The sequence below is a fragment of the Solanum stenotomum genome, chromosome 7, assembly GCF_019186545.1.
Source record: "Solanum stenotomum isolate F172 chromosome 7, ASM1918654v1, whole genome shotgun sequence".
In the NCBI taxonomy this organism is placed as follows: domain Eukaryota; kingdom Viridiplantae; phylum Streptophyta; class Magnoliopsida; order Solanales; family Solanaceae; genus Solanum; species Solanum stenotomum.
In genome coordinates this window covers 52490004-52517167 of record NC_064288.1, presented here as the reverse complement: position 1 = coordinate 52517167, position 27164 = coordinate 52490004, and the positions used below count along the sequence as shown (strand labels likewise).

At 32.8% G+C, this 27164-nt stretch overlaps 4 protein-coding genes across 4 annotated transcripts in view; 2 read left to right on the top strand and 2 right to left on the bottom strand.

Annotated features, from left to right (window-relative positions):
* LOC125870200 (uncharacterized) overlaps positions 1-27164 on the bottom strand; it is a 390460-nt gene that overhangs the window by 347594 nt on the left and 15702 nt on the right. The window lies entirely within an intron of this gene.
* Positions 1796-16551, top strand: LOC125870175 (TSL-kinase interacting protein 1). Its single transcript, XM_049550524.1, is given in 15 exon segments — positions 1796-1817; positions 1820-1990; positions 10522-10839; positions 10951-11033; positions 11142-11189; positions 11311-11420; positions 11885-11969; positions 12072-12348; positions 12917-13051; positions 13150-13301; positions 13400-13638; positions 13723-14053; positions 15328-15735; positions 15820-15951; positions 16071-16551. Coding segments are annotated over 15 exon segments (2733 nt in total). The 3' UTR covers positions 16293-16551.
* LOC125870184 (UDP-glycosyltransferase 86A1-like) lies at positions 18702-20943 on the top strand. Its single transcript, XM_049550535.1, has 2 exons — positions 18702-19249; positions 19883-20943. The coding sequence occupies exons 1-2, from the start codon at positions 18721-18723 to the stop codon at positions 20830-20832; spliced, it is 1479 nt and encodes a 492-aa protein (XP_049406492.1). The 5' UTR covers positions 18702-18720; the 3' UTR covers positions 20833-20943.
* On the bottom strand, positions 21394-24020 carry LOC125870193 (uncharacterized). Its single transcript, XM_049550554.1, has 2 exons — positions 23645-24020; positions 21394-21791 (listed from the first exon to the last, which is right to left on the bottom strand). The coding sequence occupies exons 1-2, from the start codon at positions 23975-23977 to the stop codon at positions 21642-21644; spliced, it is 483 nt and encodes a 160-aa protein (XP_049406511.1). The 5' UTR covers positions 23978-24020; the 3' UTR covers positions 21394-21641.

Sequence of the window (27164 nt, the reverse complement as noted above, 5' to 3'; positions counted from 1 at the left end):
GTTAGCAATGCAAATGTTGCTGAGAATGTCACGTTTGATATTGCCTTAATCAGGTGGCTATTAATATATTCCCTCCAAAGGATTGCCCGGGAAGACAAAGAAGACAGAATACTTGTTAAAGCAACTCCTAACATATATCCAAGTCTTAACAAGTTCGCTGCTCTGATATTCATATTGTTCTATCCGAACCTTGAAGACAAGGTTCTTATTCAGGATGGGGGTATTGTTGTGAATCAAGTAGACTTTGTACGGGCTTATGTGCTAGAAGTGGTGATGAGGCTGATTTAGATGGAATTATTGGGTCGAGTAAAATACTAGAGGGTTTTATTTGGGATCCAAGCCCAATTATCCATAGTTAAATAGGAATAGGGATTAGACAGAAGAGTTATGCGTATTATGAAGAATCGTCTGTTCCTCTCATCTTCTTTCTAAAGTTAACTTCTCATTCCCATTCTTATCTCTATCTCTAGTTACTTGATATTTCAGTACTTCTCCTTATAATTCAAGTGTTGTTATTGTAATTTGGCTGTCTTATTATATAATGTTTGGATATTTGTGTTGAGAATTTGAGTTTGTTTCACAATAGTTTAGGTATGAAACTAAAAAAAAAAATAGTTTAGGTGTGTTTTTGACACTTATCTCTTATTTTTATACATCATGCCAAGTCAAATGGGTACCACATAAAATGAGACGAGAGAATATTTATTATTTAATAATCATGTTTTATCTTTTATTAACCTTTTTTTATAGTAGCTTTATCTCATATCAAATTTTGTTCGTAGGTAGGAGTGTTCACGGTTTGGATAAAAACCGATCCAAACCAAAAGATCGAACCAAACCGATAAAATAAAAATGATTTTATTTGGGTTTGGTTTGGTTTGGTCTTAAATTTTTGAAAACCGATAGTATTTGGTTTGGTTATGGTTTTATTTGAAAAAACCGAAGAAATAATCGAACTGAACCGATGAATTATATACATATATTTTATTAATATACATACTTAATATATTGTTTTTATAAACTATTTTAAAGATCTTATACATATTTTCATTAAAATTTCTATATAATTTACTTATTGAAACCAAAAATGTCCAAGATAAAACATTTATCTTATTGATTTCAAGTATATGAGTCTCTATGACAATTCTTTGTGGGACTGAAAATGTTATTGTCTCTTCCTTCTAGGCCAACATAGTGAATTTTAAAGCTTTATTGATAGTAAATTTAGTGATTGAAAATTCGGTAATTTAAGTCATTCTGACTATTTTTCGTTTTGAATGGATTGTTGTCACTTTTTTCACATTTTGAATGAATTGTTTCTTTTATTTTTGTGTATGGTTAATAACCGAATAACTGAACCAAACCAAACCGAAACCGATAACCACCAAACCAATAAATGTATATTATATTTGGTTTGGTTTGGTTTTGATAATTTTAAAACCAATTAAGTTGGTTTGGTTTTGATTTGACCAATAACCGATCCAAATCGACCCGTGAACACCCTTACTCATAGGTTTATCATTTTGATTTATATATGTGTGACATTATGAAATGATCGAGTACGATACAATCTATTCAAATATTATAATCATTAAAATTATTATGAAACGATGGAGTACGATACAATATCTCCAAACATTATAATCATTAAAATAACATAACGTGATACAATACAATAAATTATAAAATAATTCATAATTCATAATCCAAACAAAGTGTGTTTAGTCTTGACTTGAATTTCAATTTAGTCGGACCCTAATACAAAAACCATAAAACAATTGAAGGGGAGATTTTCATGTGTAATTTTCCTCATATTGTACTTTTTGTTCCTCTCTTTTTCCTTTCCTTTTCAATTTCCTCTCTAACCAATTGAATCCATTCGTAATTCCAATCTACTTTCCTCTTTCCACCTGCTGCTTCCTGCCGGTGCCGACTTGCCGCTTGGATTTACGACGGTTTCTTCTCCGTCAACTTCTCCGGTTGATTCACGGTAACTATCTAACTCTTCGTACTCGGAAACCGACCTGAATTTCGCGATTCCTCTCTAATTTTTCCTGTTTTATTTTCTCAATATTTAGATTAAAGAGGTTTAGTTTGATTTTTTGTTGCTGATTACTATGGATATAGAATTATATAGTGCATTCTTCCTGAGGAAGCTTGTATGTGGTCCATGGAAATTCTAAATTGGTGATTTTAGACATTTTCTATGTTCAATTTTAGTAATTGGGGCATCATATCTGGTTAATTTTAGGACTTCAGATCTTCTTTTTTTTTTTTGTGTGTGTCGATTTATTGTCTGTTTAATGAGCTGATGTGGTAATGATAAAGTTTGCTTGATTTCTGATGGATATAATCATATAACCGAAACTACAAAGTACAATGTAATTGAAGAACCAATAAATCTAGCTATTGTAAGCATCAAAAAGACTAAATTAAACTGAATATGTTGCCAAGCTTTAAGTTTTTGGACGAAAATGTATTAGGGAAGTGTGTAATTAGAGAACTATAAGCATGAGATATGGATGAGAATGTCGTGGAGCTTTAGTTACACTTAAAACCAAGCACGGGAAAGTAATAGCTATTTGATATTCCCTCTCGAATCTCATGAAGTAAGTGTGGGACTATAGTAATAACTCCAAAAACCTTTTGCCTTGGATTCTCTCACTACACATCCCTTTATAATGTCTAGTGGGATTGGAAACTTGTCTATTTGAGCAATGAATTAAGACAGGATAAAAGAATAGCAGTGTTACAATCTTGTAACGTGGAAGGCTAAACGCAATTACTCCCTTTGTTCCATTGTGCGTGACATTTTTTATTTTTTCTTAGTTTGTTCCATATAGGATGATACTTTTTTTATTTTTAGAAACAATTTAGTTTTGAACTTCTCATTTTATGCTTAATGACATAGTTTTATAGCCACAAAAGTATCATGGCATCCTTGAGATGACAAGTTCCGAAAGTCAATCTTTCTTAGTTTCTTTCTTAAAGTTTGTGCCTATTGCCTAGTCAATCACCTTACGATAAAATGAAATAGAGGGATAACCTAACAGAGGAATTAGTTATGAGAAGCTTAATGCCTTATTGATCACAATGCCATCTGACATGTGTTCGGTGATCAACCTGGTGATCAACCTAAAAGCTAGCTTATGAGGTGAGTATAAGGAGACAAACAACTCATCCCTCCACCGATGTCAATGTCCGACAATTGGCCCAATTGCACAGATGGTCGGTTCTTGTGCTGGTGGGAGGAAACAAGTACCTGGTAGAATTTTGAGGTGCACACATGCTTAATCAGACATCGCCATCGTTAAAAGTAACATAAAAATGAAGTACCTAAAGCTTCTTAAAAAAAGTAATTAAATTATATTTAAGTGAAATTAATGAAGTAAAGATCTTGCAAATTAAGTTCAAAAACAAATTTAAAATTTTGATTTTGATGCAAAAGTGCAGTCCAGTTTTTAATTCAATTTAAATGACTAGTATTGATCGCTAAATATTTTGTCCTTAAATGTAGGAAGTTCATTAATAATGTTCCCTCAACAATTAATCTATTTTCCGATTGTGTTTGTTGTTTTTTGAACAATTGAATCGAGGCTTTGGAGGAGAATTTTCCATTCAATCTTGTGAACAAAATTGGTAAAAGAGATACAAACGGAGAGGAATAACCATAACCAATTAATGAGAGAACAACGGGACACTCAAGAACCCGAATAAAGACTCCTAAAATTTATGAGGAAGAGAGCGGCCACTAAAAGGTTTCTTTGGAAAAGCCTCCCCCCTGCCCCCAAAATCATGTATTAAGACAACCCATTCTTTCTATCTATTTTTTATCGGTAAGGAGGTGTCTCGCAGTCTTTTCCTATCGGCAGAGGATATTGAGAAGGAAGTAGAGATCCCTTTAAAGCCATAATCCAACTGCATATCTTTCTTAACTGTTCAAAGATGGGCAGATAGGACCCTGCTTAGATTTATTCCTCATATAATCTAGGGGCGAATAGGACTTACGGAATGACAACTAAATATTGTTTAAAAAAGGTTACACCATAAGCCATGAACATTTCTATCTGATCTTCGGTATAGCATCTACTTCTCTTCGAAACATCTTGTGTTCCTTTCTTTCCACATTCCACCCTCCTAGAATAGAGACACAGGTGATGATGCGTACGCCTTAGCCCCTAGCGCCTTGATACCTACACTTAGGTGCTGGCTAAGTGAAGTGAAGCGTACAACCTAAATTCACCTAGCTTCAGAACTTGAGCATGCTTAAATGGGCCTTTAACACTATTATATTCTGCAATCTTTTCATGAATTGTAGGGGAGTGCGGTTCCTTTGTAAATCTTGCTATGTAAATACTAGTATCTCCAGTGCTTTTAATCAACAAATCTTACTTGGAAAAAACAAATCATGACATGTAGGCCTCAGATATGAAGTGATCCAAAACTTCTTAGCTCACGAGAAAAGATAATCTGTCAGTGCTCCAGGGTCACAAAGCAGTTAGACAAAATTAGAAGGAACTTGGAGAAGTCAATAGTAGGAAACATCAATACCATTTGATAAAGGGGATGAAGTGGTAAGATATTTGAAAAAGGAGGCATTTGTAATAAAGGATCATGCATATGAAGATCCAAAATAGAAGTCTTCTATAGAAATGGCTATAGAAAGTTTAACCACTAAGAAGATTGTTTTGTGGGGAAAAGTTGCAAATGCTAAGTAGTCATAGAAGATCACTGGTGCACTAAAATTGTTTCTCTACTTATAGGGTGGAGCATTAGAATGATATTTTAAATGTTTTGGGAGGAAATTAAAAGAATTATATATGTTGAAATATGGGGATGGTCTGTAGATATAAGTTTTTTGCACCATCAATAGCTTGATCTCACTCGCTTGAGGGAATAGTTCCTAATCCTTTCAACTTTACTTCATATTCTGAAGCTAACATAACACAGTGCAAAATAACCATATTGGACATCAAAGAATTTGTTATGAGTGGAAGTGTGAGAGCTTAATTCATCTATTGAAGAAATTGGGAGGAGAAATGGGTTGCAAGGCTTCATTCCATGAGGCGGAAAAGTAATGGTAAATGTTTCTTTTTCTATGAAGGCATGCTTTGGTAGAACAAAAGACCATGACATTGTTATTGCTTTGAAAGTGTTAGAGTGGGTAAAAGTCCCACATTGGTTGGGGAATGGACTGATGGTTTCCTTATATGGACTTGGGCAATCCTCCCCTCATGAGCTAGCATTTGGGGTTGAGTTAGGCCTAGGTGCCATATCTTTACATGGTATCAGAGTTAGGTCTATCCCCGTTTGGACTCCGATCCACGCTCCAGTTGGGCCTGGACGTGAAGGGGGGTGTTAGAGTGGGTAAAAGTTCCACATTGGTTGGGGAATAGACTGGTGTTCTCCTTACATGGACTTGGGCTATCCTCCCCTCATGAGCTAGCTTTTGGGGTTGAGTTAGGCCTAGGTGCCATATCTTTACCGAAAGCACAGAGCTGTCTCCCCCCCCCCCCCNCCCCCCCCCCCCCCTCCCCCCCCTCCCGAAGTCTCCAACGTTAGGTGGAGAGCTAATGAAGTATGCCTAGCAAGAGATATTTGTTAGGAAGTAGGGATTTTGGCTTCCGGTTCACAGGAGATCCTAACCATGGATTGTTACACTTCGATTCCAGTCAACAGAGTACGTGTTACCATGTAATCTTTTGGCTTCATCTTGGTGCATATTTATAAGTCGATACTTTTGCATTGTAAAAGAGAAAGAAAATGTGTTCCTACATTGTGGGTAAGGAACTGTGGTATATGTTCCTAAACCTACTAGGGATCCATCGGGCAATATGCATATTTGAGTTAGTTTGGGAGGAAGACACAAAATCTATACTATTCCCAGCATCATCTTGTGGATTTGTGGAGGGAGAGAAATCGCAGATGTTTTTGTTGGCATATCAATTTCTGCTCATATTAAAGTCCCACATGTTTACTGACTCTTGCCTTTTTCTGTAGTTGTAAATATGTTAACAATGTAGATGCTTTAATTGACATTATTAATTCCTAACATTTTTGAATCATGGACCTACCACATGTATTTATTCCACACATGCTTATATGTCAATTGCTTTAGGCATTTTGAAGACTAGGTGCATTGAAAATTTGTTTAGTTGGTCCAACTTGTATCCTGCTGTTAATGCAGAACAACTTTAGGATTTTACTAACTCATTAGCTCTAGCTTAGATAGTTTGTATAGTAAGCCAGGGATTTTTTTGTAAGCTCAAATGCCATATCTTGTAAATTTTGCATCTTCTTGATGCTGTTATTAATACTACTTATCTTATTAAAAAAAAAAAGAAAGGTAACGTGACATGCTTTCTTTGTTCTTAAAAGGAAAACTCGATAGTTTGTGCACAAAAGAATTATGATGTAAAGGTAAGACATGAATTCTGCAAGTTTTAAAACATTTATGTATTGAATGGCACCTCTATAGGAATATTATGTAAATTGGATATTGAGAAGGCTTATGACCATGTAAACTGGGAATACCTTCGGAATATACTTTCGTGTATGGGATTTGGAAGGAAATGGATCAAATGGATGAAAGTCTGCATTTCAACTGTTAGATTCTCTGTTCTGATTAATGGATCACTAGAAGGTTTTTCCTAACTCAAAGAGGTCTGAGGCAGGGACCCTGTCTCCTTTCTTGTTTATCATAGCCATGGAGGGTCTGAATAGTATGATCAAGGTAGCAAGAAGCACTAACTGTTTAAGAGGTTTTGAGGTGGGAACAAACTTAAATTCTGTCCCCAACTTGGAAGTCACACATCTCCAGTATGCAGATGATACTTTAATCTTTTGTGATGCTGATGAAGGTCAATTGTTGATCTGGAGATCAATCCTGGTGTTATTTGAAGGAGTCTCTGGTTTGCACATAAATTGGATGAGGAGTTTGTTGTTCCCTATCAATGAGGTTACAAAACATGAGTTGTCTAAGATTCTGGGTGGGGAAGTAGGAGCTTTACCTACGACCTATCTTGGAATGCCTTTGGGAGCAAAATCAAACTCCATGAACATTTGGAGCTCTGTGATTGAAAAGTGCGAAAAGAAGTTGTCTAGATGGAAGTCATAGTATTTATCATTAAGAGGAAAATTTACTCTCATAAATTCAGTATGGGATGCTCTACCTACCTACATGATGTCCATCTTCCCCGTTCTAGATGGTATCATTCAGAGATTGGACAAGGCTAGAAGGGACTTTCTTTGGAAAGGAAATAAGGAAACTGATTCAATAGTACGTCACCTAGTTAAATGGAACAAATAGCTTTGGGGAAAAACANGGGGGGTTGGCATTAAAAACCTTAAGTTACAGAGTAAGGCTTTCAGATTGAAATGGTTCTTGAGATATTCACAAGAACCTCAGGCGTACTGGAGTTAGGTTATCAAAATCAAATATGGCGAGGAGGATAGGTGGATGACAAAGGAAGTAATTACTCCATATGGGGTTAGTGTGTGGAGATCAATTAGAGTACTCTGGTCTTTTATGAAGAACCACACCAATATTAAAGTAGGAAATGGTTACAAAGCATTTCTTTTGGGAGGATAAGTGGCTGAGATCAGATAGTTTAAAGGGTTGGGTTTGTTCCCTGAATTAGCTGGTATGGCAGTACAACAGGAAGTGAGAGTGGCTGACATCTGGACACAACAAGGATGGGACATTCAATTCAGGAGGAACTTCAATGACTGGGAAATTGATTTTGTCATTGAGTTCTTCGGAATGTTGGAGGAGTTTAAAGGTACTAGTGAAGAAGCAGATAGTCTGTGGTGGAAATTAGATAGCAAGGGCATATTCAAGGTGAACTTTTTACAAGTTTTTGAACCAAGGAAACCAACTGACACCATGGAAGCATATATGGAAGACAAAATCCCCTTCAAAGTTATCTGTTTTACTTGGTTATTGGCAAGAGAGGTTGTTTCGACACAAGAGGAACTCGAGGAAATTCTCGTTATGTTCCAGATGTTACCTCTGAGGTGAAGAGGTTGAGATAGTTAGTCATCTATTTCTACATTGCAGGATAACTACACAACTATGGAGGATTTCTCTTAGCCTTAGGGACATTAGCTGGGTCATGCCTAACAAAGTAACTCACTTGTTATATTGTTGCGAGGAAGCAAGAGTAGGAGCTGCAGACAGAGACAGATGGAGAATTGTCCCAGCTTGCATCTGGTGGACAATATGGAAGGAAAGGAATTCAAGATGTTTTGAGAGAAAAAATTGTGATCTACAGATGGTCAAACTAAATTGCATTAGACTTTTTTGTTTCTGGTGCAAGCCAATATACTTGGAGGATACTGACTCAATTATAGACAACCTAGGATCTTGTTAGGATTGTGAGTCAGTTTTTCAGTTTTCAGATTTTGTTGTAAATATGGTTTCAGTGCGGTTGCACTGAGTCGTCAACATACACAAATGTTACCTTCTTCTCAAAAAAGTAAAAATAAAAATGGCACCTCTGTATAGTTTCTATAAATAATTTGGGACTTTACTTGGCATAATAATAATATAAATAATTTGTTACTTTATTTCTACCATGGGCGGACCTAGGTGGAGCCTAGGGGGTTCACCCGAACCCCCTCGTCAAAAAATTACACTATATATATAACATCAAATTCTGATTTTATGTGTGTATATATTAAAATGAACCCCTGAAAACAAAGGACAAACTTCTTAGTGGATAAGTGGTTCATGAAATGCCCCTTTGTCATGGGTTCAAATCCTACTGGCAACATTTTTTCCCTCTTTTTTTTTAATGCTTTGGAAAATGGAATTTTTGGGCTTAACCTTCTTCTTCCTTTTCATTATTTTTTCCTTTTATTCCATTTCTTCTTTTTAATTTGTTTTTGTTTAAATTTATTAGACACATTCTTTTTATTTTTATATATTATTCTTTTTATTTCTATTATTCATTTTGTTTCAACGTAATTCTTTTTTCATATACGTTTGAATAACTTTTTAAAAAATGATGAATTATATTTAACTTGAAATTGAGATAGAAATATAATTTATTTTAAAAAAAAATGTAAATTAGATGTAATTGAATGAAGAAACTTAAATATCGTCAACATGCTTTTAAAAATATTAATTTATTAGAATTCATGAAATTTCTTTTATATTTTTTATTCTATTTTAGAGAGATGGAAACTAAACTTATTTGATTTATTCGTTATTTTTTTTTTTTAACAAATTATGACTAACCTCGTAAATTGAACTATATGAACTAAAAAAATTGACGATGCTATTTATTTATCTTCTGAATATGCATTATAATATTAGTAACTCTATTCTTACACACTTTTAGAGAATCTTGACGATTTTCATATTAATATTTGATTGATTGGATACTAATTTAAAATTTTTAAAAAGTGAAATATAAAGTAAAACATTACAAAATAAAAGTATAAAAAGCACAAGAAATTTTAAGAATGCTCGATGGAGCATGATAAAAGTAAAAAGAAATGTTTAATACGCTATAATAAAGTGAGTTAAATTTAGCTTGATAAGGTAAATATCTTTTTTCCCCGTCTCGCTCCCTTTTTCATCATTTAATTTTCACGTGTTTTAGAAATTAACTTATGTAATACAATCGATCCACTAAAATTCTTATCAATGCATCTTTGTCCTTGGTATTTTTGATTAGTTTAGTCTTTACTTTTATGAACCAATGAAATATCTATGATTCTTGTACAAAGAGTATGCCGAGAGGCTACTACGCTCACCGCGCATTACCATCTTAACTTCTTCTTTATACTTCGAACCCCCTAAGCAAAAATCTTGGGTTCGCCACTGATTGCTACCTTTTTTTCTAGTCCTTTATGCAGTCAAGCTTTTATTCTCATAATGAACTAGTTTTCTAAATAAAAGCAATTTTAATTTTACTTGATCTTCTCTAGAGATCTTTTTCTGTGCTCATGTCTGCATGCACACATATGCACATATAGATATTTTGTAAGGACACATATGTACATACATATGTATAAAGTTTAAGTTATGAACCAATATGATTTAAACTTTGTTGCAAGTTGTCCCAGTGTGCATTGTAGATTTGTGAATATTTCTTGAATATTTTAAGGAACACTTATGAAAGGTTGTTGAAGTATTCAAAATGTATGATGGAGGACGAGTAAAAGAAAAATAAGCCGTTCACTTGTGGGTAATTGTCATTTGATACTCTTTTTTCATGCATGATAAACTTTTGTAGATCTCTGTTATATTGTATTTCCAAATTACTTTTAGTTGCTTCAGGTTTTTTGTAGGTTTCTATAATATTGTATCCCATGCAGGTTCTTTAATAATGGTGGGGCTGCGTAAGTTGTCATATTGTGAGCATGTGCTAATGCATGGATCTGTACAGAGTAGTATTTTGATATATAAGAGATCGATGTTACTTCCTTTTCTGCAAGACTGACTATACGTGACTTAATCAATCTTAAATTTCTCTGTTTGAATATTGTGTGGTTTTTTATTTGCTTTTCTAGGTACTTTTTTATCTGTTGGAGGTTTGAGAAGTACCTTCTGGTGTTTGCAGTTGAATATAGAATGCAAAGCTAATACTTCAGATGACTTCAACATGCAAATGGTACAACAGGTCTCCTTAGAGCGTGACACATGCCTCCATCCCGAGACTTTTATGGGCAAGGATGGGCTTTCTGGTGTGACACAACATCCTGCAGTGGCACTGTCAGTGATACCCTCAAAAGATCATCTTGCTTCACAGCAGTCTGTGCTGACACATGATCATGCAATGACGCAGCTGGTACCATCCTCCCAAGACCAGGTCATGCTTCAGCTGCCAGGTACGTCATGGAAATAAATGCTATATCTTAGCTGTTTTACACTTAATCGTTCTCTAGTTGTGGAAGGTTAACTTGTCATTTTTGCTGCTGGGATATTAATTACTAATGCAGCCAAAAGACAGCCACGTCAATGGGCTGCATGGACACGTCAGGAGGAAGAAAGCTTTTTCTCTGCACTGCGACAAGTTGGGAAGGTAATTCACTATTTTGGTGTATATATAGGCATAAAGCTGGCTTCCTCTTTTGTTTTATTTTTCTTGTGGGATCAATAATTACTGTGGTTGCGGCACTTTCTTTTTCAGAATTTTGAGAAAATTACTAGTCGCGTGCATAGCAAAAACAAGGATCAGGTGATACATGGCGAGATGTATTTATTTATTTAATTATCCACATATCTTTTCTTCTATGCTTTTTGCTTCACTTATCTTTTCCTTTTTTTTTTTTAACATTTCTATTGCTTTGATTTGGCAGGTCAGACATTATTATTATCGTCTAGTGAGGCGTATGAACAAGTTGTTGGGTCCAGAACTTTGTCTTGATGCCAAAAATTCCAAGGATACTAATGCTGCAATGTTGCGATGGTATGTGGTAGCCATTACCTAGTCATTGATCTCACTCCCGGCTGTTTCAAACTGATGAAACTATTGGTCGGAAATTTTTTGTGCTATTTCATTAGCAGCACAACCCTCTTTTGGTCCATTTTTTATGACATAGAAGCAGGCTATACATTAAATGTAAGGATGGTGTTGTGTGGTAAGAAATGAAGTTATGAGATCAGTGCTGTCTTTTTTTACGCTTTTAAAATATAGTATTATTTCTGTGATAATTATGCATTAGAGGCATGCTATACTTGTATGTCTTTCCTATGGTGAAGTAAACCAGCAATATATCCTATTTGCTGGTTTGGAGAAGTAAACCACAAACTTTGTCCTATTCACAACAAAATCTATTATGTTAACTTGGAGCAAAATGTAGCGTACTTGTGACACTTGTACATGTTTTTAGCTACTTCTAATGATATAGCTAAATTTGACTTTGTCTGTAGGTGGTCTTTACTGGAAAAATATAGCTGTAAAGCTTCAAAGCTTCATTTGAAACCACGGAGATTTAAAATATTTATTGAAACTTTGGTCAGTCAAGAGCTCAACTTTTCGTCCTTTATAACGCTCCACGTTTCAGCATGATTTCTTATATTTTTAGCTGGGACTGAAGTACATTATATTGTCATAAAGGAGAGTCAGCTGTTGAAAGACCGGAAAAAGAATGTAAGAAGGCGTCCTTCTCAAGGAGAAAGTAGTTCTACAGCTGCTGGATCTCCTTCAAGTCATGGCAGAGTGTCAACTAATGATAGTCGGACGGTTAAAGTGGTTCTTCTTGACAACCAGGACGTACAGAAATTTGGATCTGGAAAAGGCTCTTCTATAAAACGCCATGTCTCTATGGGTGTCAATAGAAGCAATGCAAAAGTAGACTCTTCTGTGAAAAATGCTAGACATCGCCGAAGGACAGGTTTGTTATTTATAAAGTTCATGAATGAATTGCATTTGTTGCTTCTTTGGCTTTTATGGTTTCCCTGCATCCATTTGCAAAGCATATGTTAGAGATACACATTGCTTCATATTGGATATGTTAGGGTATAAGTGGATTTTAAAGGTCTTTGGCTACTACTCTCATTCCGTATGTTTTGAGTTGGTTGCTCAGATTCTCTTACATGTAGAAAGAATTATTCTTGGTATGGACTATGGACTATTATATAACAATGAGTATAGATGTTTACTTTTACATTGGAGTATTTGTTTTGTTCTCCTTACACTACTTCCAGATGGCTATATGGCATCATAAAAATATTTGACCGACATGTCATTACAGTGGCAAGCCAAACCATTGTCTTCCTCCCACCCTCCATACCTTAATTGAGATGTTCAGAGGAGTGTTATTAGTGATATTTCTATGACTGATATAGTCTGCCTTACTGCTTTGGCTTTTTTTCTTTTAATTGTTCTTTTGCTTTTCATTTTCCTAAATAACAAAGCTATCTCTGAGCTCAAACCTCGGTTGTATTGTCTCTGGGTGGCAGGTTCTGCATCAACAGCTGCATACAAAAGGTGGGAGAAGGCTGCAATTGCTGGAGTTTCATTGGTAGCTGATGCTGCAGAGCATTTGGAACGAGCAACTATTGATAAAGATGTCGGACTGGTCCAGAATTCGCAGGGTGGGTAGTTAGTTGAAGCTTTCTTGTTTCCATTAAGGGTTGTTGGTTCCGTCAAATGCATCTAACTTCCAGCTATCCTTTATATGAATAACTTGTAGGTATAAATGGTTTTGAACATGTTGGCAAAAATGTGCATTCTTTGCCGACTTTATCCCAAAATCTGTTAAACGAGAATAATTTACAGAGTTGTATGAAACTCAAGCTCCAGCTGTTTCCTGTTGATGAAGGAACTAGAAGAGCCCTGGAAATGGTAGGTTAAGTAAATCTCTTTGCTGTTCTGTGATTAACTGGTTATAACATTTGATGTAAAACTTATTTGCTATCACTTCTCTTTCCATTCTGCGTCAGGATAATCATAACCCTTACTTGGAGCTCACTCTAAGTAATCGAAAAAAGATGTCATCCGTTTTGGAGCATCTCAATCGTAAATGGGGAAGTTCGAGCATAGCAACTGGAGAACTGGTGCTTTTTCCTTACCATGTACAGATGGAAAACCTGGTGCAATCCCTGAGATGGACGAAAGATACTACACAAAGTGCGGCTGATGTGCATAATCTGATTGGATGCCCTCCAGTTTTTCGTCTCAGGTCCGTGTTTTACGTTTACGTTTTTATACTTCAGAAGTTATCTCTACAATAGGTGTGGGGCTGATTTATTTATCCTTCTTTTAGATATGGTTGGTTTCCAAATGCTGAGCTTGGAACGCCTCTTGAACTATTGTCATCTACCATTCCGTTTATGCAAAATATTAACCCTAACATCACAAATGAATATAATGCGGAAATACTAGCATCATCCCCTGGTAAACTTGTACGATTTTCTAAAGAACCACTAGCTTCTAACCCAAGAATGACTGTGACATCCTCGTCAATCAAGCTGTCTGGTGAGTCAAACTTGCAAGCAAGCATGGGTCTAAATACCTACACTTATGATCATGATGGAACTCTGCCATTGAATAGAAGGGAGAACGGGGATGCAACCACAGCAGAACAAACTGAGATGGTATTTTTTTTCTTTAGTTTCATTCTCATTCTGGCTTCATTTGCTTTATAGAAACTCAGAGAACTGGCAATTCAGTTGAATTTCGCTCTTTTACTTTCAGCTTATCCTTGTGTTTGCTTTTATTGTCTGCATTTTTGAGTGATGAATAAAGTCATAGCACTCCTTTCAACGTTACCAATTTTTTTATAAAAAGGGTCATAGCACACCTTTTTGAAACTTACTGAGTTGTCCTATTACATGATGAACTTCAGCAAACCTGGTTTTGTCAACTTTATACGGGCTATTTCTATTCTTCTAGTATGCGGATTTCGCTCTAGGTGAGATATGTTGAAGACCACCTTATCTTGATGATGCAATAGCTTATTAAGGAAATAATTTTAGGTACAAATTTTTAACGAGATGGTTGGCATTGGGTTTTGGTCTAAGGTAGGAATCAAAGTAAAATCTGCTGGAAAATCGTGTCAAAGAGGATAAGGACTTCCATAGGAAGAAACCGCCTATTTGAGGTTGCATCCCAGGAGAAATCATTTTCAAATGAGGGCACTGATCATGAAGATATGATGATATGATCAGGGAGCAAATTATCGACAAAATTGGTCCAAGTAGAAAACCAGCCTACTTTTTAAGCTCACTGCTCTAAAAAGAGTGATTGAGGGGATCTAGGGATCCAAGTGTTATTCCCAATTTAGACTGGACTGATTCTCTGCTGCTGTCTTGAGAAGTTTGTCCCGTGAAAAATATTTTGTGAGTTAATTTTTACAGTCTAATTATTCAAAAGATTGCCCAAAGGCTAAAAGCCTGAGTAGTTTATCTGATATCTCTAAATGATCAGTAAAATCCCGACTGTAAAATTACCCATTGCAGAAGGATCAAAATTAGACAATAAGAAATTATCCCCTTTAGATCAGCTATTAAAGAACTGCGTACTCAGTCCCTGATTTAGTGAAACTCAAGAGATATTGTAATACATTCTTCACTTAGCTCTTGTTTGTCTGATCGGTAAATAAAGCTATCAGTTTCCAATTCATGCCAATACAATGATTGTCTAAAACATGTTTTTACTTGTTGGGGAGAAACTGAAGTTCTATCTTCAAATGTTCAAGTTGAAGCAAATGGATTTTGAGGTTCTCCCTGTTTGATTCTTATTTCTTTTGGGGTGTGTGTTAAAGGGAAGCTTTGAAAGGATGTTGTATTGCATATCAATGAATTAGTTGTGAGTTGGTCATTATTCTATTCCTGAATTTTTACTTGCTTCCTATTAGCATGATATGCAGGGAAGCAAGGCCAGTGCTTTCTCAGCAGGGGATTGGGAAGATAGCCTTACCAACATAAGTGTTGGAGATCTTCTCTTTGATGCACCTGATGATGAGGAAACAGACTGCATTGACTCAGCTTTGTGCAGAAGCTCTCATTTTCTCTCACAGATGCCATTAAGCTGTGACTCGTTTGATGCAGCAATTGCTGCTCATATATATAAACATCAAAGCAAAGCTGATTCTCAGATGGCTCTTCCACCTCAAGCATCTTCCATTTGGAATGCTGAAGATACATGTGATGCTTTTGCATTTAAGAAAAATGTTGCTTTCAGTGACAAAGCGCAGTGTTCATCCAGCAATGTTGGTGCAGAGAATTCCCAGCAGATTGCTCAGTCATCTTCCCTAGTATTGGATGCAGGAATCAAGGTTTATGTCGAAGAGAATCTCATGAAGCATCACTTTGTGCTAGTTCGATATGGAGCGTATTCATCATTTTTATTTCTTTTGCAGGATTTGCCTGGGAACATGGAGTCCTTTACCGGTGAACCTGCTCATGATGACCCAGTGGATGAGTGTCAATCAGATGCACAAGCGTTGGATGGTTCTGCAAAGGATCTTAATGGGCTCTCTGGCATATATTGGGTAAATCTTTCCTGCCTTTCTGCTATTAGTGATGCTGCATCAGTTATATATATACAGCCATATAGTATGTCGGCTTTGAGGGCATGTGTTTACCGAATTCATCTCTTTCAACTCTGCAGACAGATTCTTTAGGACCGCTAGAACTGGACGCCCCTTCATGTAGATATCATAGTGAAGACATAACTCTGAGTGATAGTCTTGGTGGTTTTAACCGCCTCATAGTTAACAGTCTGGATGCATTCCAAAATTGCTCGTTCTTTGGGTTGGACAAGAAAGAACCTGGATCTACTGTTGTTGAACCTGTAAAGACTTCAGATTTAAAGATCGGTTCTGAAGTCTAAGCTTCTCGACTTAAAAATTTAGTTCAGCTAACTTATAGGTGTGTCACAACAATCTCAAGTCCAGAACTTCGTCCATGTGTGCAACGCGCAAGTATGCATAGCGCTTTTGAAAAGAGAAAAAGGGTTGAAATGGGACAAACGTTCCCTCTCTAATGTACAAAATATAACTCTTGAGAGTACTTCAGGTGTCTCTGGATGTGTACATTGTGTAGAATTTTATGTGCAGCACGTAAAAATGCCAATTTATTTTTGTTTTTTTGACTCATAGATGTTGCAAATTCTCAACTTTGGCATAACAAGGTTTGATATTGATATTATACAATCGACAACCAAAACAATGTGAAAGTTTATAAATAGACATGGGAAACCAAAATTTCAAAATATGTTACCATACTTCAATTTTGACTGTTCTTTTATTAGAATTATACTCCATATAATGTTTATATACCATACATTATTGTCAAAGGATATGGTGCATGGGATGAGATAGTTCCTTGTGCAAAGGTTTAGCTTTCGAATCTCAGATATGATTTTTTTAGTAGGGTGTGCTTTTCTCTAGTGGGTTCTATGTTGACATGAATTTAGATTAGTCGGGTTTAAAATGTGGTTATGGATATGGATATGAAATCAAAAGAACAAAAATATACATTCAGATGTCACTCCTTGCTAGATATATAATAACAAGGATATTTACCTTCCTATGTTCCGGCTTCGCCGGGAAATAAAGTTAGACGTAGAGTCAGAATTTAGAGTTTATGAATTTTGAGTTTATTGTTAACCTCAAAGTCATTTGGCCAGAGGTGCATGAAACATATATGTGAAAATTAATTAAAATATATTAAATTTCACATGAGTGAATTTAGTGCGCAAGTTTTTTCAAAAAGTTGAATTTATCAGATTTAAATTTTGGATTTCGAGAAAGAAGTAATATACACGCAGAAAAGATTATGTGATATTCCTTCTATTTTAATTTATGTGACAATTTCTCTTTTTTAGTCAGCTTCAAATTCCTTTCTGTTTATTTCATATATCACATGTCTTCCAATTTTAAAATAATGTGGATTGGAACCTGATTTTGGAATATCCCTTTAGCAATATAGGGTTATTAATAAGAAACTTATAAAAGTTGTTTAGCAATATAGTGTTAATAAGAAAATTACAAAAGTTGCAAAGGTAAAGAAAATTTGGATTCTTAATTTAAAAAAGAGAGTCAATTTAAGTGCAATATTTAGCAAGATAGGGTTTAAATTCTTTTAGGACAGAAACAAGAGAAAGAATACAATTTGAATAACACGTTAGGGCTGGGACCGTTTCATAAAGATACCAACACCTTTTTCGTATTGAACAAAGTTGTAATTTTCTTTTGATAAGACATAATAACACATGATTACACTATCTTCCATGGACTAAATATAATTTTTTTAGCTAATTAAATTCCATTAAAAAAAAAACATATTTTGTTTTTACTAGTGGGATAATTTTTTACCCCTTGACAAATTTGATGTTGAGATAATGTTCAACTGCCTAAATTTATATTTTCTGTGAAATAATAAAGGACAACAATTAGCCGGCAGGGGTCAATTTTTTATCTATCAGAAAGTTACATTTTATTGTCTTATTATATACTTTTAGCAATCCCTCAGACTCAATCAACTAGAATTAGGTGTGCATCTATTCAAAATTTTAATTTGATTGAGTTCGACCTTTATAATTTGTAATATTAAATATATTATATTTCCAAAATTATAAATTCAAAATATAATGTTTATTAAATTTTAGTGATTCTTTTATTTAAACATTTGATATTTATAATTACTTGATTCAATTAAGAAAGAATTGTTTCTTATCAGAAATTTCGATTTTATTTGGAGGGTATTCTTATAAACAAATCTAGTGAAAACTAGGTGGGGTCGATATCTCAAAAAGATTAGAGCATGTGCCTACAAACCAATAGGTCCAAAATGAAAGTAGCTTTTCCTCTAGAGTAGGAAATTATGATTGAGATCAAATTCAAGGCTCGAACGTCTATCGTTGATTAAGAGTTACTATAACAAAATAGCTTTTAACGGTAATAAATGTCTACATTATCAAAAATTGTTAAAATCTTTATTGTCATTAGTTTGCCATTTGATTTAGTGTCGCTATAGGCTTTAGAGACATTTACAAAAAATGTTAATAATCACTAAAAATACATATTTAGCGGCAATTAAGTTATTACCGTCATCTAAAGATTATATTTAAAGTAGTGAGTGTAGAAATCTCATTCATCTTATCACATTTTTAAAAAAAGTAAATCTTAATATTTTTATCGAAAATATTGAGTTCAATGCGTAGCAAATAAAGTATATTCTTCTACGCCCTCATTATTTGTAATGAAAGAGATATTATATATAAGAGTAGCCTTATCAAGAAGAGTCAAAAAACAACAATGGCAAAAAGCAACCAAAAACCTCATGCAATAGTAATTCCATGCCCATTTCAAGGCCACATAAATCCTAGTATTCACCTTTCACTAAAACTTGCAACAAAAGGCTTTACCATAACATTTATCAACACAAAGTACACCCATGCCCAAATAACCAAATCACAACAATTAGACCAAACTCATAACATATTTGCAAAATTTCAAGAACTTGGCCTTGACATACATTATCAAACAGTTTGTGATGGTTTTCCCTTAGAATTTGATCGATTTTCGGGGTTGAATACCGAGAAGTTTTGGGAAGGATTTTTACTAAATTACCCTTGTCATGTTGATGAAATTATTGGGAAGTTAGTAGAATTGGATAGTCCTAGACCAACTTGTTTGATTGTTGACACTTTCTATGGTTGGGGGACAACAATTGCTAATAAGTATGGACTTGTTAGTGTTTCATTCTTCACTCAACCTGCTTTGGTGTTTACTATAGACTATCATCTTGACCTTTTGCTCAAAAATGGTCATTTTGGCTCAATTGGTAAGTTTCATTCTATCCCCTTTGTCATGTTGTTCAAACTTGTCAAAAATGTTGTCGTATCCATTTATGATCCTCTATATTGAATTGGTTTTGTAGGATCCGACACACACGTCGACATTTTGTGAGAGCCCTAGCAATATAGCAAATAATTTCAAGTAGAGTTATTTACTAGTACGGTCATCTAACTTATAGAAATTACCTAGTAAAGTCACTTTGTTTCTTTCGTGACAATAAAACCATTAATGTTTGGTCTATTATCCTATAAAGTCACTCCTACCGGAAATTTTCTGTTGAACTATTGTGTAGTGTAAAAATTCCTTACAATAAATTTGATTAGTAAACTAAAAAGTTAAACAAACCAAATTTGCTATAACACGTTAAAATATATTGATAGTGTAAAAATACTTTACACTGAGGTGTGAGTGAGATATCCGAGATCCCTCTACTCTTAACCAAATTAAAGGCCTAATGTTCAAGCACATTGATTTCCACTTTCCCTTGAATTAGTTGATCAGTAGATTCCGAATACCCCATGGTTATTATATATGGAAAAAAAAACCTTACATTATCTATGTTTAATTAACTTCATCATGATGTTGATTACTAGACTAACTTTTGCTATTTTTTTTATAGATAATAGAAAGGATACCATAGATTATATACCAGGAATTTCAGCAATTGATCCAAGTGATTTACCTTCATATTTACAAACAAAAGAGACATCAACTATTCTTCATCAAATTATCTACAAAGGTTTTGAAGAAGCCAAGAAATCAGACATTATAATTTGTAACACAATACAAGAACTTGAATCCAAAGTAATTTCAACATTCCAAGAAAAAACAAAAAAACCCTTTTTTGCTATTGGTCCAATTTTTCATGATCATCAAGTCAACTCATCAAAAAATGTCAAAATTTCCAAAAGTTTTTGGCCAGAGTCAAATTGTTTGGAATGGCTAAACACTAAACCTAAATCCTCAGTGTTATATTTTTCACTTGGTAGCTTGTGTAGTTTAAGCAAAGAAGATGTTATGGAATTTGCTCAAGGATTATTGCTTAGCAAAGTGGAATATTTTATTTGGGTACTTAGACCTAATTTGGCGATTACGGACGAAACGGATAATTATTTACCAGCTGGATTTCAAGAAAATGTAGATCGGGGGTTGATCGTACCGTGGTGTGATCAACGGGCCGTATTGTCGCATTCGGCAATTGGAGGGTTTCTGACACATTGTGGATGGAATTCGATTCTGGAGAGTTTATGGGCAAGTGTACCAATGATATGTCATCCTATAAGTGTTGATCAACAAACTAATAGAAAGTTGGTGGTTGATGATTGGAAAGTTGGGATTAATCTTTGTGATAATTATGATATTAATAATAAATCAATTATAACAAAGGAGGAAATAGCAAAAAAGATTAATTTTCTTATGAGTGAAGAAAATTCAAAAGATTTGAGGAAGGTTATAAAGGAAGTGAAAAAAACTATGGAAATTGCATTATTAGCCAATGGAAGTTCAGAGAAAAACTTTGATTTGTTTGTTGAGGATGTAATGGCCAAAACAAAAATGGCTATTTTTTAAAACTTAATCTACATTATATGGCTACTTTTGTAATAAAGCCTTGAATGTCACAATTGTTTTTGGGATTTCTCATCTTTTTTACCACATTGTTTATATAATGGAAAATGAAAATTGTACTATTGTTTTTATTTTAGATGATACCTTTTCAATTATAGTTAATTAGAAAAAAAAATGCTTCATACTAAAAACTCTTTAATTTTAAATTTAAGATTTTACTCTGAGGGTCGTTTGGTTGCTGGTTACGAATGAGATTATTCATTTATTAAAACTAATATAATAAATCATGTTTGGTATTTTTTTTGTAATTGCAAGTTGTCATATCAACATCATATATGTATATATATATTTAGACATACTTGAGCTTAGGTTAAGATACCCAATTGAAAATTTTTTTGTTACAAAGGTGTGCCAAATATTTTGATAAACATTTGAGGATAGTTCAAATGGAAAACTCATATAGCTGATAATTTGAATTTCAACTATGAAACTCAAAAAGAAAAAATATTTTACATGTTTTTCACCCTTTTTAACTTTCAAAATATTTAAAAGCCAAAGAGACTCCAAATGAAGACTAATAGATCTTATAAGAGTACAAATAAGTTTTTTTAAAAAAAGAAGATGAATCCTATAAAACTTAAAAAACTAGAAAAAAGCTCACCTAAAATCTTAGGATGTTTAGTTAATTAATGTCGATAATAATAACATATTAGTTCGATTTTCTTGACGATTTTAATATTAAAATCGACTATATCTTAGAATAAAGGACGATTCATACTTCTAACTCCTTCCGCTTCTCCCAGATCCATTAATTAATGGGTTGAAAATATGGAAGAGCAAAATTGAGATGACATCTTTGCCATATGAAATAAAAAGCTTTCACAACCATTAATTTCACCATTGGAGCTGCTGCTTGTTTCCTCTTGAAATTTGGCATTTTTTTTGGTTTCACATGAAGATTTCTGCATTTCCAAGACACCATCATTAAAGAAAGAATTTTTTTTAAAAAAAATATCTAAAAGGGCAAATAGTTGATTTAGTCAAAGTACATTTGGTCAAATTTCCAAATTCCAAAGTTGAGAAATTTGAAATTTAAGCAACTCCTAAACAAGATATTTCTCAATTAAAAATTGCAATCAACTAGAGGTTCATTGATGCATAACTATGTTATTTGGACTTTTTAAAAAGGTAATGATAAATGACCAGAAAATTTAATCAGAAATTTAAAAAATGTATACTTTTTTTAAAAAAAATAAATAAATTAATCTTTTTTCCATTTTTTTAGTTAAAAGATATTAAAGTTAAAAAGGTAAAAATGTTCAAAAAAGTAAAATAACATAGGTAAAATACCATTACCATTCTAGCCAAATTTTCTGGCCAAAAGAATTTTTCCTTAAGAAATATTGTTGTATTAGTGTCAAAAAAAAATTAAAATATATTATATTTTAAGTAATCTATACGCTTTTATGATAATTTTAAGAATAAGAACAACATAAATCATGAACCGTAATTAAAACGTATTGATATTCATTAAATTGTTTATCATCTACTTAGGATTTTTTTTTCTTCCTTTTTTGTCATGATAGTTCTTGGGTACGGAAAAAAAAATTCTCATTATTTCAATCAACTACAAATCTCATATGCATAAGGCACAATGTCAAAATCAAGAGAATTAGCACTTTTAATAATTTTAAAAAATATATTGGAAATTAACATGTGAAGACAAAATAAGGAAAAGAAATAAAAACCAAATAATTAATTAATTGGATAAGATAAGATAAGTGGGTCACATGCTGCAATCTAAATTGTATCAATTAATTTCTGAATTGAAAAATTAAATTCTCAACAAATTTGGTAAAATGACAACTAACTAAACGTAAAAGGAATTCAAGATTTTCCAAATTAAAAAGGGGGTAATAATATTTTTAGTATCTCAATTATTGATCAATTATATTTTCAGTAATTGTGATATATGATTAAGAATATTTAACCTTCTATTATTTAAAATGTATTGCTTTGATTTCTTTATTGATGGAATATCTACCCAATTTATCATAATTATCAACTATTCTACTATTTAGTTTTTCATATATTATATTATTACTCCATGTTTCATAGTAAAATAATTCTATAAATAGTCCAAACATATTTTCTATATAAAATAACTAAAAACAAGTGTTTTAATTAATAGCATACCAAATATATTTCCTCAAATATCACAAAAACTACAATAAAAAATCATGAATAATTGAGAGACCAAAGATGCAATTATTTTTAAAGAAAAGGGTTAATAGCATTTTTGGTCCCTCATTTACTAATGGATTTTAGTTTTAAATATTGTCATATCTGATTAAATATATCTAATTTTTAATTATTTAAAATATGTTTTTAATCAATTTGCTTATAAATATTCACAAAATACCATTTAATTACTACTATTACTACATTTCAAGATAATACAATTTAATACAACAATAATTTCGTATAATCTTTTGAAATAAGATATGAGAAGGTTAGAATTTATGCAGATCTTATCACTATCTTACTGATAGAGAGACTGTTTCCAACAGATTCTCGACTCACGATAAAAACAATCAAAAGTAGAACAGGGAGCAATAACGTAAATGAATACTACATACAAGACAAATCATCGTAACAATAGTCTTAACAAGCTATAACGATAAGGCAATACAACTCAGTTAACAATATTATAAGGATCAAAATAAAAAAATATTCATAATTGAAGGACTAAAAATGCAATTATACTAAAAAAAAGTGAGCTTGAGAGAAAAGAAAATCAGAAAAAAAAACGTACCGATTGATGATGATGACGATAACGATAACGATGAGGAGGTTCAGCAAGAAGAGATACAGTGATAATAGAGCCATCTCTCAAATTATAAAAAGATAATAAATGATCACTTTTCATTTTAATTGATTTATAATAAAGTGATATATAATTATCATTATCTCCCCATGCTTTTTTAATCATTTTCTCCAAATCTTTCACTTTATCTGCTTCTTTAACCTCTGTATACATCTCCGACGTCGGAGATTTCACATTAATCGTCAATTTTCCTTCTCCGGTCACCGGAATTTTTACCCGGAGAGATGGATTTGTTGATGATGATGAAGAAGAAGAAAACATTTTTTAAAAATTTTATTTTGTTACTACCTAACTTAACCCTCTTTTTTTTTTGGTCTTTTAAGTTAGGTTACTTTATTAATTGGTCCCCTCTCCCCCCCCACCCTTCTCACTTTACGCATGTTTGATTGGACACGAAATTTTGTTAGGAGAGAATAAGTTATTTCAGGATGGTTGTTATATTATGTCTTTAATGTGGGACAAAAATATTTTCTCCGTTCACTTTTACTCGTCACTTATTCCTAAAAGGGAAAAAAGACAATATACCCCCGAACTATCGTAAATGGTATGCAGATACCCTTCGTCATACTTTTGGGACATAGGTGCTCCTGCTGTCCAAAAACTAGAGCATATATACCATTTGTACTAACGGACATACACGTGTCATAATTGTATCCACTGACCTGACATTTATTAAATATTGGATCGACTGATAAGATTGTGTCACGTGTCCCTATTTAGTCTTCCGTTAGATTTAAGGGTATATATGCTCTAGTTTTTTTATGGTAGGGGCACCAGTGTCCCAAAAGTATGACGGAGGGTATCTGCATACCATTTACGATAGTTCGGGGGTATATTTATCAATTTTCCCTTCCTAAAATAGATTATTATTTTTACTTGTCACTTTTGATATATCAAGAAAAGACAATTATTTTTTCCCATGTTTTACCCGCAATATTAAATATTTATTTTCCAAATCATTTTTCAAGACATCATTTAATAGGGGATAGTTTGGTAAAATACATGTATCGATAATTATTTTCTTAATGGGTGTGTCAAGTCAAATTGTCACATGTAAAAGTGAACGAATGGAGTAACATTATACTCTTGGAATAAGTTGTTTTTACAATTTTATTTGAATCAAACATGGGATAAAATTAATTTTGAAATTAGTTATTCTTTGTCCATTGTATCAAACGAGTTCTAAAGGTTTGTTTGATTTGGGGATTGATTTATTTTAGGGTTATTATGATGGATTTGTAACCTATGTAGTAATTTGTTCTTTTTTGGGAAAGTGGGATGATGTTCATTCCGTTTATTTTTTGTTGTTCATTTTAAATTTTGCACGTCTCTTGAGTAATAATGATTTGATAGGAAGATTTTATCATAATGTCCATATTAATTATTGTGTGATATTAGGTCTTGAAAAACTTTGCACGTTTCTTGAGTAATATATTATTTTTTCATTATATGTTAAAAGTGATGATCTATTTTTGAAATAATGGATAAATAAAAATAATAAGATTTATATTATATTTGATTGATAGTACAAATTTATATGAAAAATAGTACAAATATAATCCCAAAATATTTTATTTTATCCAACTTGTCAAACGACTTCTAAGAATTTAATATTCTAAAATATTTCATAAATATTTTTAGGACAATTACAGTACACTAAGAATAGAATTTCTAATAAGAATTTAAAATTAAATTAAATTTTTAGATATGAAAAAATGTCAATTTCTTTGAGGTACATTAAAAAATTTCATATAAATTAAAATAGAGGGAGTACTAATTTTGTTGAGGCGAGGGCTTACCCTACCTTATGAGGACTATCACAATTTCAATAAAATTAAATTTGTTTTAAATATTTGATGTTTTTTTTTAAAAAAAAGCTATTTATTCTTGTCATTTTATTTTATATGTGGTAGTTTGACGTGAAATTTAAGTTATAATTATAATAAAGTATAATGAAAACAAGCAAAGTATTCAAAGTGTTCAAATGATCTATTTCAACCAATCAAATGTTATCTGCCACATCATTTTTAGTTTAATTTTGTTTTTATCTTTTGCTTTAAAATATTTATTATTGTACGCATATTTATCAAACAGAGATATTCTTCCCATGTGATTTTTGAGGTGATAATTGGGCGGATTTAATCCAAATAAAATAAGTTTAAATTTATTTAAAATTTATTTGGATCAAAATAAATTATATTAGATTAATCTGCTTTACTAAGAGATGGTAACGAGGTAGTGTGGGGTGAATTGTGGTTAGCCTGTAAAAAATATAATCTGCCTGCACAAGAATTTTTTTCATTTTCAACTTGCCCCTGCATAAACTGGCTCCGTATAAATTTTTCAATATTTTTCTTTTTCTCATTAAGTTGCATTAATAAATAATGACTTAAAATTTTATTTTTAAACGGTCAATTGGGAAGCATTTAAGAAACTTATAAGTTTTGATTGAACTTTTTCATTTACTATCTTGAATATTTTAGTAACTTTAAAGAAATTTTTAATTAATATTAATTCCAATAAAAAAATAATGAATTTTGTCATGAAATTTGTTTATTCTTACTCTTGAAGGGTGGTACTCTATCACTCTTATAACATGTAAAAGTTAAAATTAAATTTGAATCCGCATAAAATCGCATAGATCCAGTCCGCACCAATTTTTTTAAAAATTACTTCAACTTGCCAAGCATCTGCCCCAACAACCTTAAAACCGCCCCGCCCCTCATTAGTTTTGAAAAAAATTACTTCAACTTGTCTCATATCTACTTCGCCCCGCACAGCCTCCCGCCCTGCATCCACCCTATTCCGCCCCATTGTCATTTTTAGCTCTACTTAATCCAATTTCTCTTTTCATAAAATACAATTTCTTTTCATATATGTTTTACTCTCAACTTTACATCATAAACCTTATATATAATCTTCTCGCTCTTTTCAACTATCAACAAAGAAATAGCGCACACATCTAAAACATACATACACAAGTTTATTTTTTCTTCTTACTTATAATAAATCGAGCCAAAAGTAATTAATTTGATCGAATCAAGTACACCCACGCTAAATTTACCCCTGCCATCACCCCCACAAATACTTCTAATTAGATAACAAATTTTTAATCATCACCACAAATTAAGCCCCTAAAACAAAAATAAATTACATGCATATATGACTTACAAATTATAGATTTTCAAGGAGTTTTAGCAAAGTCATTGATTCTGATGATAAAATCATCTTAACATCATAAATAGATATAAAGTCTCATTAATAAATAGAACGAAACAGAGATTTATAACTACTAAATGAGTTCAATAAATTTACATACACAAGCGTAATTTTCTTCTAACATATAAACTTATGAATTAAGCCAAAACTAATAAATTTGATCGAATCGAGTGCACTCTACATCCACTATTGACAACACCCCACAAGTATTGAATTTAATACACCGACA